Source organism: Cebus imitator, unplaced genomic scaffold (genome assembly GCF_001604975.1).
Source record: "Cebus imitator isolate Cc_AM_T3 unplaced genomic scaffold, Cebus_imitator-1.0 Scaffold335, whole genome shotgun sequence".
In the NCBI taxonomy this organism is placed as follows: domain Eukaryota; kingdom Metazoa; phylum Chordata; class Mammalia; order Primates; family Cebidae; genus Cebus; species Cebus imitator.
This window is the reverse complement of record NW_016107650.1, coordinates 194,946-212,277: the sequence shown is the minus strand read 5'-3', so window position 1 is coordinate 212,277 and position 17,332 is coordinate 194,946. Positions and strand designations below refer to the sequence as shown.

At 44.4% G+C, this 17,332-nt stretch overlaps 1 protein-coding gene across 4 annotated transcripts in view; it reads left to right on the top strand.

Moving 5' to 3' along the window:
- Window positions 1-14,302, top strand: part of HFE (homeostatic iron regulator) — a 53,186-nt gene extending 38,884 nt beyond the window's left edge. Inside the window, exons 1-6 of one of the 4 annotated variants that reach the window (XM_017505175.2) lie at window positions 5,903-6,116; window positions 10,413-10,676; window positions 10,885-11,160; window positions 12,344-12,619; window positions 12,778-12,891; window positions 14,131-14,302. In XM_017505175.2, the coding sequence (XP_017360664.2) occupies window positions 6,041-6,116; window positions 10,413-10,676; window positions 10,885-11,160; window positions 12,344-12,619; window positions 12,778-12,891; window positions 14,131-14,171 (1,047 nt within the window). In that variant the 5' untranslated portion in view covers window positions 5,903-6,040 and the 3' untranslated portion in view covers window positions 14,172-14,302. Of the gene's footprint in view, window positions 1-5,886; window positions 6,117-10,412; window positions 10,677-10,884; window positions 11,161-12,343; window positions 12,620-12,777; window positions 12,892-14,130 lie in introns of those variants that run through there. The other 3 variants (XM_037730178.1, XM_037730179.1, XM_037730180.1) reach the window with 3 other exon arrangements.
- The last annotated feature ends 3,030 nt before the right edge of the window (window positions 14,303-17,332 follow it).

The window sequence follows — 17,332 nt, the reverse complement described above, 5'->3', positions numbered from 1 at the left end:
CTCAGAATATGTACATAATCTGACACAATGACTATTTTGGAGCAAACATGGAAATTTAAATTTCAGTAGATTGGTTGTCACTATTTTTTAATGTCTACTTTTTCACTATGCTGTTTTTACATACTTAATGAGCACTTGTTAAGCACAGGACACCAAGAAAAATAATAAAACCAAAGATCAGCTAAGCAGTGTGTCCTCCCCAGGACTTATACCTGAAGGGACAGACACAGACAAATATAACCATCATATGGTGTGAGAAACCTGATACGAAAGACAGCCACTGAGAACGAAAGAATGAAAACACAAAAATGTTGATGTGCTGGTTAAATCTTTGCCCTCAAGTATTTACCAATGCATTTGGGAAAATAAGACATAAGACAACAGTCTAAAACAGTGATTTTTAAACATTTAGATTTCAGGACTTTTTTACACTCCTAAAAATTATCTGCTGTCATGACTGTTGTTAATAATACTAATACGGTTAATTAACTGAAACTTCCTTTGCACCAAGCATTATATGCACTATTTTCATTCTGGCTCCCTACATCCTATGAGACAACCACCACTGTAATCATTAGCACTTTGTCAATAAGGAAATGGAGAATGAGAATTCAGACTTCTCTAAGAAGTGCTGTAGACTGATTACAAATCATGCATCCTCAATACACACATATTAAAGTATCAACTGAAATCAAACAATAAAAATTTTGTCTATCTACAAAATGTACAAATTAAAATATGCCCCACTACTTAACTAACACACTTAGTAAGTAGAGGGAGGTCCTCTTCAAATACATTCTTCACCAACCTCTCAGCTTACCCCTCTGTCACAGGCATTTGCAATGTCATGCTGTTTTCCTGATGGACACTAGGTGGCAGCCTAAACCAGGAGCTCTTGAAAGAGGGTAACTTCTTTTTCTGCAGCCTCAATCTCCCGGGCTCAAGCGATCCTCCTGCCTCAGCCTCCTGAGTAGCTGGGGCAACAAGTGTGAGCCACCACACCTGGCTAATATTTTATAGAGATGGGGTCGCCATGTTGGCCAGTCTGGTCTAGAATTCCTGACCTCAGAGTATCTGCTGGCCTCAGGCTCCCAAAATGTTGGATTAACAAGTGTGAGCCATAGCACCTTACCAGAAATTTTTTTACCTCTAGCCATGCACTTAGTTTTCTGTGTCTTTCAGTGGACAGAGAAATTATATTTGTTTGACAGAAGATAATTCTGAGGCTCTGGCGGGCCATGAGACTGCATGGATTGCACAGCCTGGCAAGAACATGGGAAGGAAAACATAGGTTTGCTTTGGCTTCAATCTCTCTGTGTCCAGAGGCATTTACAATGTAGGATGTTTGTGCTTGCAGACACTAGATAACTCTCCAAATGAAAATGCCAGTAAAGGGACAGCTGCTGATCCAGCCGCCTGGGAAATCATTAACTGGGTTGACACTGCATTACTCAGCAGATTTAAAAACTCATTCACGTACAGAGTCTTTTGATGGACAAAAATACTTATTACCCACGGCTGACAGTAACAGCACTGAGAAGCTGGGAAACTGAAGTAGGACCCCGGAGCAGCCAAGTACGCAGGCTGGCTCCCAGGACCTTAGGACTTAATACTATGCCTAAAGAGAGTGAATTATCAAATAGACAAGAAACTCATGTGGGTGGATTCACTCACTTGCCCAAAACAATTATTAAGCAGTAGAAATGATAACTACGCTGGTATTGCCGACAGTTTACAGTGAAAGGGAAAAGATATGGGGATAAAAACAGGCAGTGATGTTTTATGTGTGTCAGTACCAAGTAGAGATCAAAAGAGAAAATGGCCAGTCTTACCAAATAGTGGATATAGAATTAATCTTACATCCACTGGAGATTAAAGTGGAGAAGACACTTTAATTATGTCTTAAATAAGAGTAACAAATTAAGCGGAAGAACCTATAGGGGCCAAGGGGAAACTTACTCTTTGGCTTCTGCAGATTCGTGGAAAACCGCCACCAAGAGGGAAGTTAATCGAATAAAATGCATCCGATTTATTAATGTGTACACGGAAGACTTCAGCTCCCAGAATCAGGGGAAATTGTCCATTTTTATTTTTTAGATTCAACAAACTATGGGCACCCATGTTGAAACAGGACTGCTAATACACTGAGCATGGAAACCTGGCAGGGCTGTCTGTCTAGATTCCTCCTGGCCTCTCCATGCAGCATTGCTTCCTTCTGGATCGTCTCTGGAACGGAGCCTTATGATCTATGGTCAAATAAGGTAGTTCAGATCATTTCTTTATGGCCAGTTTACACAGAACAACAGAGGGAAAGTCAGAGTAATATTTTTAGGTTTTATGGGTGGCTCCGGGAAAAAGGTGTTTGGATTTCTATGGCCTAACTTGAGGAAGAGGAATTCTCGTTTCTGTGGCTAGACTCGGGAGAATAGGAGTGAGAGACAGGAGGGTAGGAGAGGGTCAGAGAAAAACCTCGGCTTCAGAGGCCTCTATTTTGGGGTATCGTTTTCTGAATTACAACAAACCCCAGGGATCTACAGAGACTGCATACTTTTTTTTTCTTTTTTGTTATTTTAATCGTGAGATAAACGCAGCGTAGGTGATTTGTTTTTTGCTTTTTGTTGAGACAGGATTTTGCTTTGTTGCCCAGGCTGGAGAGCAGTGGCATAATCATAGCTCACTGCATCTAGGCTTCTGAGATCCTCCCACCTTAGCCACCAATGAGAGTTGCTCCTAGCATTTAGCAATTAGAGGCCAGAGATGAGTAGAGACCCGCTGAGTGTTTTGAGCCTATCCAGCTTCACAATTATCTTTGCTAACCCCTAACTTTTGGATGCTACAGAGGAGTAGCATCCCCTGGAGTGTCCAAAGGAGAGGTAAACAAGATCATTTGACATATTTGGTTATACAGGATTGTCAAACTAAAGCAGTGTTTGATCTTCAGGTTATACTTTAGTGAAAAATGTTAATATGTGTTCCAAAATTATACAGAATTTCTAGAGTTTTGATGTCTGAGTTTGTGTTATCAGTCATAATTAGGGCTATTGTGTTAGCTTATTGTAAATCACAGAGGTGGCCAAATTTCCTTGCCAGTTGTGTTTTTGACTGTGACCACCCTAGGACATTTTAACATTTATAGACAAATGTTGTCTTGTTTTAAGACTCTTCAAAGGATGGATTATAACTCTCGATTGCAGGTTTCAGATAATTTTGAAGATTGTGAACAGGAGTTGACAAGGTGAGCTGAACTACTGGAACTTATTGGAGCTTATTGCAACTATTGGAACTTCTTGACTCTTGCCTGTGTACCTCGTTCTTCCCAGATGCAGGACAAGAACTCGGGCAAAGGTGCTGCAGCATAAAGTCTGGCCAGAAAAACTGACATCCCAGAGGTCTTGCAACACTATTTTATGTTAAAGAATTTATACATATTTCCTATTCTAAGCATTTCAAATGATTGCAAGAATTCACCTGATGACAATTTATAGCTGAGATGATGTATATTCTAATTTTTAACTCAACTTTATACCAATCTAAGTTGATAAGCATTCCTACAAAGTTTATGAAGTTCAGATTAGCCATATTAGGTATTGTCTTAAGATTTTTAATAATTGAAAAATTTGGAGCAGCTTTGTTCATTAGCTAATTGGATACTTTAAAAGTTCAGTAAGTCAGCTTGGTGCAGTGGCTCACTCCGGTAATCCCAGCACTTTCGGAGGCCGAGCAGGCGGATCATCTGAGGTCAGGAGTTCGATACCAGCTCAACAAACACTTCAATTAAGAAATAATTTTCTCAATAAATGATGGTAGAACAACTGAATAACCACATTTTTGTTCTATCCGGGGTCCTGATTCAAAGACCCAGGCAAAGATGGAGAGAACTCAGAGCTCTCATACACTGCTGATGGGAGGATAAAATGTTTACTTTGGAAAACAGTGTGGCATTTCCTCAAAAAGTTAAACACAGTTCCCATATGACCCAGCAACCCACTCCTAAATATATAACCAAGAGAAATCCATACGTAAGTCCACACAAGAACATGTACATAAATGTTCGTAGCAGCACTAATCCCAATAGCCACAAAGTGGAAACAAAACAAATGTCCATCAGCCAATGAATGAATAAATAAAATGCTGTGGTATGTCCTTATAATAGACATTATTGGTCCATGGAAAACATACATGAAAACCTTATGCTAAATTAAAGAAGCCAGTCACAACAAAGCAATATATTATAGGGGTCTATGTATACTAAATGGTCCAAATAGAAAGAAAGTAGATTAATGATTGTCTAGGACTGGCAGGGGAGGGGGTGGAGAATGGAGGAATCAGGGGTGTGACGAATTCAGGGTACATAGTTTGTCTTCGGGGAGACAGAGAAATGTAAAATTTTGGTAATGGTTGAATACCTCTGTAAATATACTAAAATCCATTAATTTTTGCATTTTAAAAAGATGAATTGTATGATATATAAATTATATGTTACCAAAAATTGAAAAGAGTAACAGTACTATCAGTCCCAATGTGCCCACCATCAATATTCTACATTTTTCCCATGTAATTTTATCTATTTACCTACAGTTGAGGTCCTGATATCCTGTTTGATTTTCTTAACTTGTCAAAATTTGCACACATACTTATAAAAATCATGCCTGTTGAATTTGCTACATATGTAAAGTTTTGAGCAAATCAAGTGTATTAAATTTATTAATATGGTTTGAAATGTTTAAGGTAATAATTCCTAAACTTCTTTGAGGGAGGAGGAAAGCTTTTAAAATCCCAGTGCCCAGGTGGCCTCCCATACTGTTACCGAGAATTCTGCGTTGGGATGGATCCTCTAACTGACATTAACAGAGCCAGAGCTCTGGACCAGCAGTCTTGCTTATTGTGCTAGTGAGGAAAGAATTGCAAACTAACACCAAAATGCAAGCTTAAAGCAAACTTTATTGAAGCACAATAATACACCCTCAGGGAGACAGAGGGCTGATTTCTGCAAAGTGAAATCAGCACATCTTTACGGAGCTCAAAGTGCCTTTATGGGGTTTGTGGGAGGAGTTGAGGTTTTCGCTGTGTCTGAGTGACAGGATGATGTTATTTGATTGGCAGTTTATAGCTATGTAAACTAAAATTAAACTGTGCATGTTCTTACCTATAATTCGTTATAAAAGCCTCCCAGGGATGGGGAGCAAAACCATGTATAAATTCTGTTACAATGATGGTAGGATGAACTTTGGGGTGAACGTGAGGACGGGGTTTTATGTTATTGGGCATGTGCCGCTTTAGGGAATTTCTGCCTGTGCCCTCCTTGCTTCTCCAGGATGTGCTGGTCACAGACTCTACCACAAACTCCATCCCTTAGGGTGGAATTAGGGCAGTCTTGGGGCTGAACTTAGATGGGCCAGTGGCTGTCTTCCTAACAGCCTTTCCGCTCTCGTCTCTGATCTCCGCCCAGATGCTAATGTTTAACTACTTAATAATACCCATTAAATCAGGCCTCAATATGTTGAATCATTCTCCAGGTAATCCCAATGCTGTCAAGTTTGTGAAACACGTGTCAGATAATTCAATTATGAAGGCTGTGGCAGGTATTTCAGTAGGATCTAATTGGTTAATGTTACGATTTAATTAATTCGAATCAAAAAACAATGAAAAAGCTTTATATTTGTAAATCAGATAAGACATACGAGTTGGTCTAAGGTTGAGATAACATTTTTAAATGTGTAATTGAAATTTGAAATTATTACATATTTAAATATCTACAGTTTACATCAGAAGATTGCGAAGACACTTTCCCCATTCGGCAACACCCCTTCAGGGTTTAAAAACCGAGGGGCCGCTGGATCGCCGAGTGTTTCACAGGCAGGCCCCTTCTGCTGTAGGAGAGGAAATTAACGTTCTGAAGCCCTCTTGCTTTTCACCAGGAAGTTTTGCAGGGCATCTCCTGAGCGTAAGCCATAGCCGTAGGGTAGCTCTGGAGCCGCCCGTTTCCCCGCCCCAGCAAAGAAGCGGAGACTGACAGCGACGCGCGGTCAGAGCCGGAGAAATGAGCCCGCTAGCCGGGCCGGCGCTTCTGCTCCTGACGCTTTTGCAGACCGCGGTCCCGCAGGGGCGCCTGCCGCGTGAGTCCGAGGGCTGCGAGCGCACTGGGGGCGCGGCGGGGGGTGGGAAAACCGAAAGTAGCATTTCTTTGCGCTCGGGAGTTTGGTCACTTTGGAGAACCTGCTCAGCCCTATCCGCCGCCCCGCTCCCTAGTTTCTGCGTCCGGATCCCGGGAGGGAGTGCCTGCCACTGAGGGGCAGCTGGGGGTCCCTCGTCCCGGGAACTGCCCTTCCCCCGGCAGTCCAGGCTCTTCGGAGTGACTTTCGGAATCGCCCACTCCCTTGCCCCCGACCAGAATACTTTTAAATAACTCTCGTAGTTTCTCACTCGAGCTCAGCTAAGCCTGGGGCTCCTTGCACCTGGATTTCGGGTTTATTGTTTCTAGTGTCAGCTGCGCGGCTTTTCCCCCGGGCTTCTCCAAACAGGAAGTTCTTCCTTGTGTGTCTGCCTAAAAGGCCGACCGAACCCACACAGGGGCTCGCGCGGGGTTTCCATCTCAGAACGAAAGCGCTGGGCGGTGGGGGCGCGGGGGAGTGGGGTTGGGATCTGAATTCGTCCCCATTCCACCCACTTTTGGGGAGACCTGGGGTGGAGGTCTCTCGGGTGGGAGGCTACTGAGAGAGGCCTACCTCGGGCCTTTCCCCACTCTTGGCAGTGGTTCTTGAGCCTGGAAAATTAAGTATATGTTAGTTTTGAACGTTTGAACGGAACAGTTTCTTTCCAGCTAGGCTTTATTGATTTGCAATGTGCTGTGTAATCAGGAGGCCTTCTCTAAAGAATGTCAGAGTACTGATAGTGAACATGTAGGCAGTGCACTCAGTTGTCAGTCATATTCATATCTGATCTTATTTGACGTTCACTAGGCATAGGGCGGTAGGAGCTATTAATAAGCTTAATTTACTAGAAGTTAATTGGACTTAAGATTAAATAACTCTTTTCAGGTTACCAAGAACATAAGTAATCTGCTTTTCTGATGTTATTTCAAGTACTACAGCTGCTTGTAAGCTTAGTTAACAGTGATTTTGCCCTGTAGTCTGGCACAGTGTTCTGTGGGTCACCTGCCGGCCTCAGCACAGCACTTTTTGAGGGTTGGTACTATGTATCCACATTTTACACGTAACAAGAATAAGGCGTGCTCGGCCTGGCCTGCTTCCCGGCAGATTTGCTCAATGGTACACAGGGCTTTGGTGGCAGAGCTAATGTCTCCAGTTCATAACTAGGATTCTTAAACATCACACTGTGTTAGAGGTTGAATAATAAAATTTGCTGTTGAGCATAAATATTCGTTGTTTACAAGTGTAAATGAGTCCCAACCATGTGTTGCACTGTTCTAGGCCCAACGGATAGGGCAGGGAAACAAGCCTTTATCCTTTGATATTTCACATTCTAGTGGGAGAGATGACAATAAGCAAATGAGCAGAAAGATATACATCAGGAAACGACAGGTGTTGTGAGAAGCAGAGAAGTCAGGGCAAGTCACTCTGACACTTGAGCAGAGACACGAAGGAAATGAGAATATTGACTGCCAGCATTATTTCCCAGGCAAACTGAGTGGGCCTGGCAGGTTGGATTAAAAAGCAGGTTTTCTCAGCACTACTCGTGTGTTTGTGTGTGTGTGGTGGGACGGGGACTGCCATCTGCATGCAGCATGTCTAGCAGTATCCTGTCCTCCCTACTCACTAGGTGCTAGGAGCACTCATCCTCCCTACTCACCAGGCCCTAGGAGCGCTCATCTTCCCTACTCACTAGGTCCTAGGAGCCCTCATCCTCCCTACTCACCAGGTCCTAGGAGCCCTCATCCTCCCTACTCACTAGGCCCTAGGAGCGCCCATCCTCCCTACTCACTAGGTGCTAGGAGCGCTCATCCTCCCTACTCACTAGGTCCCAGGGGCGTTCATCCTCCCTACTCACCAGGTCCCAGGGGCGCTCATCCTCCCTACTCACCAGGCCCTAGGAGCGCTCATCCTCCCTACTCACCAGGTCCCAGGGGCGCTCATCCTCCCTACTCACCAGGCCCTAGGGGCGCTCATCCTCCCTACTCACTAGATCCTAGGAGCAGTCCCCCAGTCTTTTTTTTTTNTATTGTAGTTCTAAAATAAATAGAACATCTTTTTCTTACAAACAAATCAGCCAATCTTTATAGCTAAACCCAAGAAGTGCACTCTTTTTTTGAGATGGAGTCTTGTTCTTTCACCAGGCTGGAGTGCAGTGGCGCAATCTTGACTCACTGAAACCTCCACCTCCTGGGTTCAAGCAATTCTTCCACCTGAGCCTCCCAAGTAGCTGGGACCACAGGCACGTGCCACCATGCCTGGCTAATTTTTGTATTTTTAGTAGAGACTGGGTTTTACCAGGCTAGCCAGGATGGTCTCGATCTCTTGACGTCATGATCTGCCCGCCTCGGCTTCCCAAAGTGCTGGGATTACAGGCGTGAGTCACTGTACGCGGCCTCCCCCTGTCTTGGCAACTAAAAATGCCTGTAATCTTTGCCACATGTCACCTAGGAGACAATCTCCTACTTAAGAGGCTAGGGTTGAAAGAATCATAAGGCGTACTGGAGGCTAGAGGCCAAGAAGTAGGTAATGAGCTCAGAAGAGGAGCCAATAATGACTTGTACAGGGCCTGTAGGCTGTGGTGTGAATGCTGGTGAGGAGTAACAGTGACCGTCATAGGCTTTACAAAGACTGCTCTGGCTTATATGTGGAAGGCAGAATGAAGGGAGCAATGGTAAAAGTAGGGAGCCCAGCCAGGAAGCGGTGACACAGTTCAGGCAAGAGACGGATTGCAGAAGGGTTCTATGTTGTGTGAGACAAAGAGAAGAATTGCCTGGGTTTGGTAGCTCACGCCTATAATCCCTGCACTTTGGGAGGCCAGGGAGGGTAGATTCTTGAGCTCAGGAGTTCGAGACCAGCCTGGGCAACGTGGCAAAACCCCTTCTCCACAAAAAATAGAAAAATTAGCCAGGTGTGGTGGCATGCACCTGTAGTCCTAGCTACTTGGAATGCTGAGGTGGGGGGATTGCTTGAGCCCAGGAAGTTGGGGCTGCAGTGAGCCGTGCCGCTGTACTCTAGTCTGGGTGACAGAACAAGATCCTGTCTCCCCTGACTCCCCATAAAAAGAGGAGTTAAAGTTGACTTTGTTCTTTATTTTAATTGTATTGGCCTGAGCAGTGGGGTAATTGGCAATGCCATTTCTGAGTTGATGAATGCAGCAGAAAGAGCAGTTTAGGGCAAGTCAAGGATCTGGATTTGGACAGGTTAACTTTGAGAGTCCAGTCAAGTATCCAAGTGGTGAGGCCATATAGGTAGTTCAGTGTCAGAGTTCAGGGCCAAGGTTGGGCGCGGTGGCTCACTCCTGTAATCCCAGCACTTTGGGAGGCCGAGGCGGGCGGATCACTTGAGGTCATGAGTTTGAGATCAGCTTGGCCAACATGGTGAAACTCCGTCTCTACTAAAAATATAAAAGCTGAGTATAGTGGCGCGTGCCTGTAGTCCCTGCTATTCAGGAGGCTTAGGCAGGAAAATCCCTTGAACCCAGGAGGCGGAGGTTGCAGTGAGCTGAGACTGTGCCACTGCACTCCAGCCTGGGTAACAGAGAGAGACTCCATCTCAAAAAAAAAAAAAAAAAAAAGATTAAAATCTTAAAAATCTAGGTGTCATCATTTATTCTTCCAAGTAGTATTTCTGAAGTACCCACTACATGCCAGGTGCCCCTGTAGGCACTGGGGAAACATTCCAGAACCCCTCATTCTGTAATTGAGGAAAGGTATCGGGAAACTCTCACTTGCCGAGAGGTCTTGTCCTTTCATCTTTCTGGGGGCCTCCTTCTGTATTTGCTTTTGCCCTATTGTGATCCAGAAAAGTTACTCTGATCTATTTATCAGCACATCCTTATAGCATTTCAAGGAAAAGACTTGCACACAAGAAGCTTTAGCTGTGAAGGTGGTTAAAAAAACAAACACAAAAAAACAAACCTACATGAACGAATTCCTCAGGATTTGGGTCAAATTTGCTCTGAGCACCAACTCCTTAGTTCAATTTCCACGGCCAGATACACCTTAGCATTTTCTAGAATCCACCAGCTCTAGTGGAGGCTGTCCAACTATGAGTAATGGAACAGGGTCTGGGGGCAATGAGAGGAGGCAGCCACATGTGGCAGAGAAAGGTGCACAAGGAGGGAGCAGCCAGGACTGGAAGGACAGGACTGCATCTCACACTTCCCGGAATGAGACAGACACAGCTGATGGTATGTGTGGAGCCTCAACCTTCCGGCCCCCTCCTGCTGCACATGGTGAAGGCCTGTTGCTCTGTCTCCAGGTTCACACTCTCTGCACTACCTCTTCATGGGTGCCTCAGAGCAGGACCTTGGTCTTTCATTGTTTGAAGCATTGGGCTACGTGGATGACCAGCTGTTCGTGTTCTATGATCATGAGAGTCGCCGTGTGGAGCCCCGAACTCCATGGGTTTCCAGTAGAACTTCAAGCCAGATGTGGCTACAGCTGAGTCAAAGTCTGAAAGGGTGGGATCACATGTTCACTGTTGACTTCTGGACTATTATGGACAATCACAACCACAGCAAGGGTATGTGGAGAGGTGGTCTCATCTTTCTGAGGTTGTCGGAGCGTGTCATCTTTTCATGCATCTTGAGGGAAATAGCTAGAAGTCTGAGGTGTTGTGGGAGCAGGGAAGAGGGAAGGAATTTTCTTCCTGAGATCATTTGGTCATTGGGGATGGTAGAAATAGCGACCTACTCCTTTGGTTGTAGTAACAAGGCTGGGGGTTTTTCCAGAGTCCCACACCCTGCAGGTGATCCTGGGCTGTGAAATGAAAGAGGACAACAGCACCGAGGGCTTCTGGAAGTATGGGTATGACGGGCAGGACCACCTTGAATTCTGCTCTGACACACTGGATTGGAGAGCAGCAGAGCCCAGGGCCTGGCCCACCAAGCTGGAGTGGGAAGCGCACAAGATTCGGGCCCGGCAGAACAGGGCCTACCTCGAGAGGGACTGCCCTGCACAGTTGCAGCAGTTGCTAGAACTGGGGAGAGGTGTTCTGGACCAGCAAGGTATGGTGGAAACAGCCTTCTGACCCCACACTCTAGTGGCAGAGTGGAAGAGGATGCAGGGCATGGAATCCCTGGCTGGGGTTTAAGAGGTGGCTCATGTTATATGCCTCTCTAAGTTCTGGGAAGGGACTTTCCCAATCCTAGAGTCTCTACCTTATAATTGAGATGTATGAGACAGCCACGAGTAATGAGTTTAATTTCTTTTTTCCGTGCATATGGCTCAAAGGGAAGTGTCTGCAGCCCTTGTTTTTATTTAACCAATAATCCTTTGTATATTTACACCTGTTAAGAATTCAGAGATGTCAAAAATACACACACGCGCGCGCGCGCACACACACACACACACACACACACACACACACACACACAAGAATTCAGAGATGTCAAGTCTCATGAATACCAGGACAAAAAAAATACCAAGTGAGGCCAGCTATCAGAGTAGCAGAATCCTTTAGGTTAAAAGTTTCTTTCACAGAACATAGCAATAATCACCGAAACTATCTGTCTTAAAAGGCCCCGCTTTTTTTTTTTTTTGGAGACAGAGTCTCGCTCTGTTACCCAGGCTGGAGTGCAGTGGCACGGTCTTGGCTCACTGCAACCTCCGCCTCCTGGGTTCAAGCAATTCTCCTGCCTCAGCCTCCCAAGTAGCTGGGATTACAGGCACCCACCACCATGCCTGTTTAATTTTTTTTTGTTTTTGTGGGGTTTTTTGGTATTTTTAGTAGAGACAGGGCTTCACCATGTTAGCCAGGCAAACTCCTGACCTCAAGTGATCCGACTGCCTCGGCCTCCCAAAGTGCTGGGATTACTGGCATGAGCTACCACACCCGGCCACAAGACCCCTTCTTTAAAATATGCCTATTATGTCTATTCAGGTGAAAATGACCATCCATATGCAATCATTTTCAATGCACATAAAGGGGAATTTTATTTGTCAGAACAGAGAACATGGGTAACAGGTATGTATATTTATGTGTCAGACAAGAGAACAGACTGATCTGATTGTGCTCCAAGTGATACTGCGTAAGAGCCTAATCTTAGGACACAAAATGTTGTCTCTCCTGCAGCTTGTTTTTTTCCTTAAAAGGGCATTTCCTTACTCCAACCCAGAAAAGGAAAGTTCCAGTCTTTCTGGCAAGGGTAAAAAGATCCCCTCTGGTTATCCTTCCTCTTTCCTGTTAAGTGCCTCCTTTGGTGAAGGTGACACATCACGTGACCTCTTCAGTGACCACTCTACGATGTCGGGCCCTGAACTTCTACCCCCGGAACATCACCATGAAGTGGCTAAAGGATAGGCAGCCACTGAATGCTGAGGAGGTTGAACCTAAAGACGTATTGCCCAATGGGGATGGGACCTACCAGGGCTGGATAGCCTTGGCTGTACCCGCTGGGGAAGAGCAGAGATATACATGCCAGGTGGAGCACCCAGGCCTGGATCAGCCCCTCCTTGCCATCTGGGGTATGTGACTGATGAGAACCAGGAGCTTAGAAAATCTGCTGGGGGTTGGGAGGAATGCCCGAGGTGATAATTACGGGAGTGAAATGAGAATCAGCTCTTTGTTAGGGGGTGGGCTGGGGATGGCTCCCAAAGGCTTTAAATTGCTTTATATGTTTTAGAGCCCTCATACTCTGGCACCCTCGTCATGGGAGTCATCAGTGGAATTGCTGTTTGTGTCATCATCTTGTTGATTGGAATTTTGTTCATAATCTTAAGGAAGAGGCAGGCTTCAAGTGAGTAGGAACAAGGAGGAGGTCTCTTAGTACATCTGCCCAGGGCACAGTAGGAAGAGGGGCAGAGGGAGGGTGGAGGGGATCTGGCATCCATGGGAAGCATTTTTCTCTTTTATATTCTTTTTTTTTTTTTTTTTTGAGACTGAGTTTTACTCTTTTGCCCAGGCTGTAGTGAAGTGGCGCAATCTCTGCTCACTGCAACCTCCGTCTTCCGGGTGCAAGCAATTCTCCTGCCTCAGCCTCCTGAGTAGCTGGGATTACAGGCATGCGCCACCACACCCAGCTAATTTTTTGGCCAGGCTGGTCCCGAACTCCTGATCTCATGATCCACCTGCCTTGGCCTCCCAAAGTATTGGGTGCAGGCGTAAGCCACTGCACCCGGCCTCTCTTTTATAGTCTCTGGGAACACCAGCACTTCCCTGGGAGACAGAAATTAATGGTTCTCCCCAGAATGAAAGTCTCAACTTTCAACAAACATCTTCAGAACACCTACTATTTTGCAAGTGCTGTTTAAGGTAGTGCAGGGGCTTTGAGGTTGAGAAGTCACTGTGGCTATTCTCAGAACCCAAATCTGGTAGGGTGTGAAATTGATGGCAAGTAAATGTAGCTAAAGAAGACCCCATGAGGTCCTAAGGCAGGCAGGGAGCAAATGCTTAGGGTGTCAAAGGAAAGAATGATCACATTCAGCTGGGGATAAAGAAAGCCTTCCGGATCTTGAAGGAGAAGTGAGATTCCATTAGGTGAGGTTGAAGATGATGGAAGGTCTACACAGACGGAGCAACCATGCCAAGTGGAGGACTGTAAGCCATGCTGGGAGGTTAGAAATAATGACTGTACCTTGACGCTGAGTTTGCATAACTATCAGTCACCAGTTATGCATTTCTACCCCCTCAACATGTGTGGTGTGGGGAAAAGAGAGGCAGATGGAAGCCAGCTCAGAGTCCTAGTGTCTTTTGAGACACTGAGTTATGATCACTGGGGTGTCATTGAAGGATCCTAAGAAAGGAGAGCCACAATCTCCCTTATATGGTGAATGAGCTGTTAAGGGTTGGGAGGCGAGGACGCCAGGTAGAAAGTCAATAAGCAACTCCAGATGAGGGATAATGGTGCTCGAAATCCAGAAGTGCCACGAGGGTGGTCTCAATTGAGATGGGTGAATGAGGAAATTAAGGAACAGAGAAGAGTCCAGATGATGCCTGGGTTTGTGATGCCTCTCTCCTGGGTCTCTTGTCTCCACAGGAGGAGCCATGGGGCAATACGTCTTAGCCGAATGTGAGTGACATGCAGCCTGTAGACTCACTGTGGGAAGGAGACAGAATTAGAGACTCAAAAAGGAAGTGCACTTATGGAGCTCTTCGTGTTTCAGGACAGAGCTGAACCTAAAAATAGAAACTGCCTGAAGAACTCTTTGCTTTTAGCCTTCTCTGTTCATTTCCTCCAAAAGATTTCCCCATTTAGGTTTTTGAGTTTCTGTATGCCAGTGATCCCTAGCTGTGACTTCCCCTCTGGAACTGCCTCTCATGAACCTCAAGCTGCATCTAGAGGCTTTCTTCATTTTCTCCATCATCTCAGGCACATACACCTATGTCATCTCATTTCCTATTTTTGGAAGAGGGCTGCTTAATTTTGGGGACTTACATGATTCATTTTAACGTCTGAGAAAACCTTTGAACCCTGGCACATAGATGTCATAATCTTACCAGATTTTTACATATGTATCTAGGTATTTTCTGGACCCGCTCGACTTTTCCTTTGAATTTCCCTCTGTGTTACCCAGCAACTCATCTGTCACCAAGCTATGGGGACTCTTCCATCCGATTGTGCTGTGGGTTGGACAGCTATGAAGGCTGCACACTGCACAACTGGAAGAGGCACCTTTCCCAGAAAAAGCATCATGGATGTCCGTGGGTATTACCATGGGTGTTTTTAGCAGGTAGGAGGCGAATATCTTTAAAGAGGTTGTGAAGAGGTGTCTTTTTCTAATTTGCATGAAGGTGTCCTACAGGTCTTCAGAGTGCATTGGTGCCTGCATTTGGGATGCTACTCTAGTATTCCAGACCTGAAGTATCAAAATAATTTTCTACCTTGTCTCTCCTTGTTCTGATAATGAAAATTATCATAAGGGTGATGATGATGATGATAGAAGCACTTACATGGTGTCTGACTCTTCTGAGCACCTACTTACATGCATTATTGCATGCAATTCTTATGATAATTCTATGAGATAGGTACTGTTTATTTACCACATTTCTTTTTTAGACAAAGAAAGTGAAGTATAGAGTATCTCATAGCTAGCCAGTGATAGAAACATGTTTCAAACTCAGTCAGTCTATTTGATACATCTCATACAGCACTACATTCAGGTAGATGCCTGTAGTAAATAGAGAAGGAAGGAGATGGCTCTTCTCTTGTCTCATTGTGTTTCTTTTTTTTTTTGAAATGGAGCCTCTCACTGTTGCCCAGGCTGAAGTGCTGTGGCGCGATCTCCACTCACTACAATACTCTGCTTCCCAGGCTCAAGTGATTCTCCTGCCTCAGCCTCCTGAATAGCTGGGATTACAAGCGCCCACTACCACGCCTGGCTAATAGTTTGTATTTTTGATAGAGACAAGGTTTCACCATGTTGGCCAGGCTGGTCTTGAACCCCTGACATCGTGATCTGTCCACCTCAGCCTCCCAAAGTGCTGGGATTACAGGCACGAGTCACCATGCCTGGCCTCATTGTGTGAGTGTGAATCAGATTGAAGGGAAACAGCAGAAAACAACCAGTTGATCCTCAGCTGTCATGTTTCCTTTCAAAATCCCTGTGGGAAGGAGCCAGAATGTGACTCCCTTGCTCCTCTGTTGCTCTCTCTGGTATTCATTTCTTTGGCTCCTATACAAGGACTGTGATTGGTGGGGACAGCTGGTATCCCTGCTGGGCCTTCACACACACTGTCTTCCCTAGGCCAGTGCCTCTGGAGTCAGAACCCTGGTGGTATTTCCCTTGATGAACTGTAGTAAGCGATTTCATTTTGAGATGGCACAATGGAAGCCACCAAGCAGTGTAGAGGATTCCCAGGCCCTGTCCTGGGGTCACTGGGGTTCTGGTGCACATTTAAAAAAAAAGTCTAACCAGGACTCTCAGGAATTGCTAGATTCTGGGAAATCGATTCACCTGACCATGTTGAAAAGGGTCTTAATATATATAGCCAGATGGCATGTGTTTACTTTATGTTGCCGCATGCATTTGGCTGCATAAATGTGATACAAGCATTCTGTCTTGCAGGGCAGGTGCTTTAGGATACCATGTATAGCTCAAAAGTTTATTTTGTAGGCATTATATTTTAGCAAGGATATCTTGTCTCTTATTTTAAACCAATTTCTTTTTTTCTGGTTAGAAAAGTTATGTAGAAAAAGGTAAATGTTGGCCAGGTGCAGTGGCTCACGCCTGTAATCCTAGCCCTTTGGGAGGTGGAGGCAGGCAGATCACCTGGGGTCAGGAGTTCAAGACCAGCCTGGTCGACATAGTGAAACCGTGTCTCTACTAAAATACCAAAATTAGCCAATCATGATGGTGGGTGCCTCTAATCCCAGCTACTTGAGAGGCCTAGACGGGAGAATCACTTGAACCCAGGAGGCAGTAGTTGCATTGAGTGAGATCTTACCACTGCACTCCAACCTGAACATCTGAGCGAGACTCTGTCTCCAAAAAAAAAGAAGAAAAAAAGGTTAATGTGATTTCTGCTTATTGTAGGAAAGCTGAAAAATGAATAAAATAATGCTGTTATTTAATTAGCCAGTGATAAACTATTAACGACTTGTGTGTTACCTCTTAGTATTATTGTTGCATTAAAAATACATGTACTTTAATAAATGTATATTGTATACTGCATGATTTTATTGATGTTCTTGTTCATTTTGTGTATATATTTAATTGCTTTGTCATTTTGGAGACATTTGTCTATTTTTTTTACATTTTGTTATATGAAATATTTTCATTAAACTGTGGTAGCCAAATTAATTATTTTTCTTCACTCTGGGAACATTATAATCTAAGTTGTAAGACTTAGATTATAATGGTTATTGTTGGTTATTTTACCAACAAACCATTCTGGAAGCATAGGACAAATTTTTTCTCTCTTAATATTGTCCTATACTCAAAGCAGACTGCTGTAAGGCTTCACTTACTCTTCTGTTTCATAAATAATAGGTTACAATTCATTAGGTAATCATTTGTTTTATACTGGTTTCATTTCACATGGGGTGAGATTTCAAGAAACCCCCAAGTCTTCACAGTTACACATTTCAGCAACACATTTACTAAGCATCACAAACTATGGCCTGTTAATTTTTTTAACAGAAATTATTAGTCCTATTTTTGTTTTCTTTTTTTCTTACCTCAATTTTTCTGGTTTTACTCAAAAATTCTTTTTTTTTTTTTTTTTTTTTTTTTTTTTTT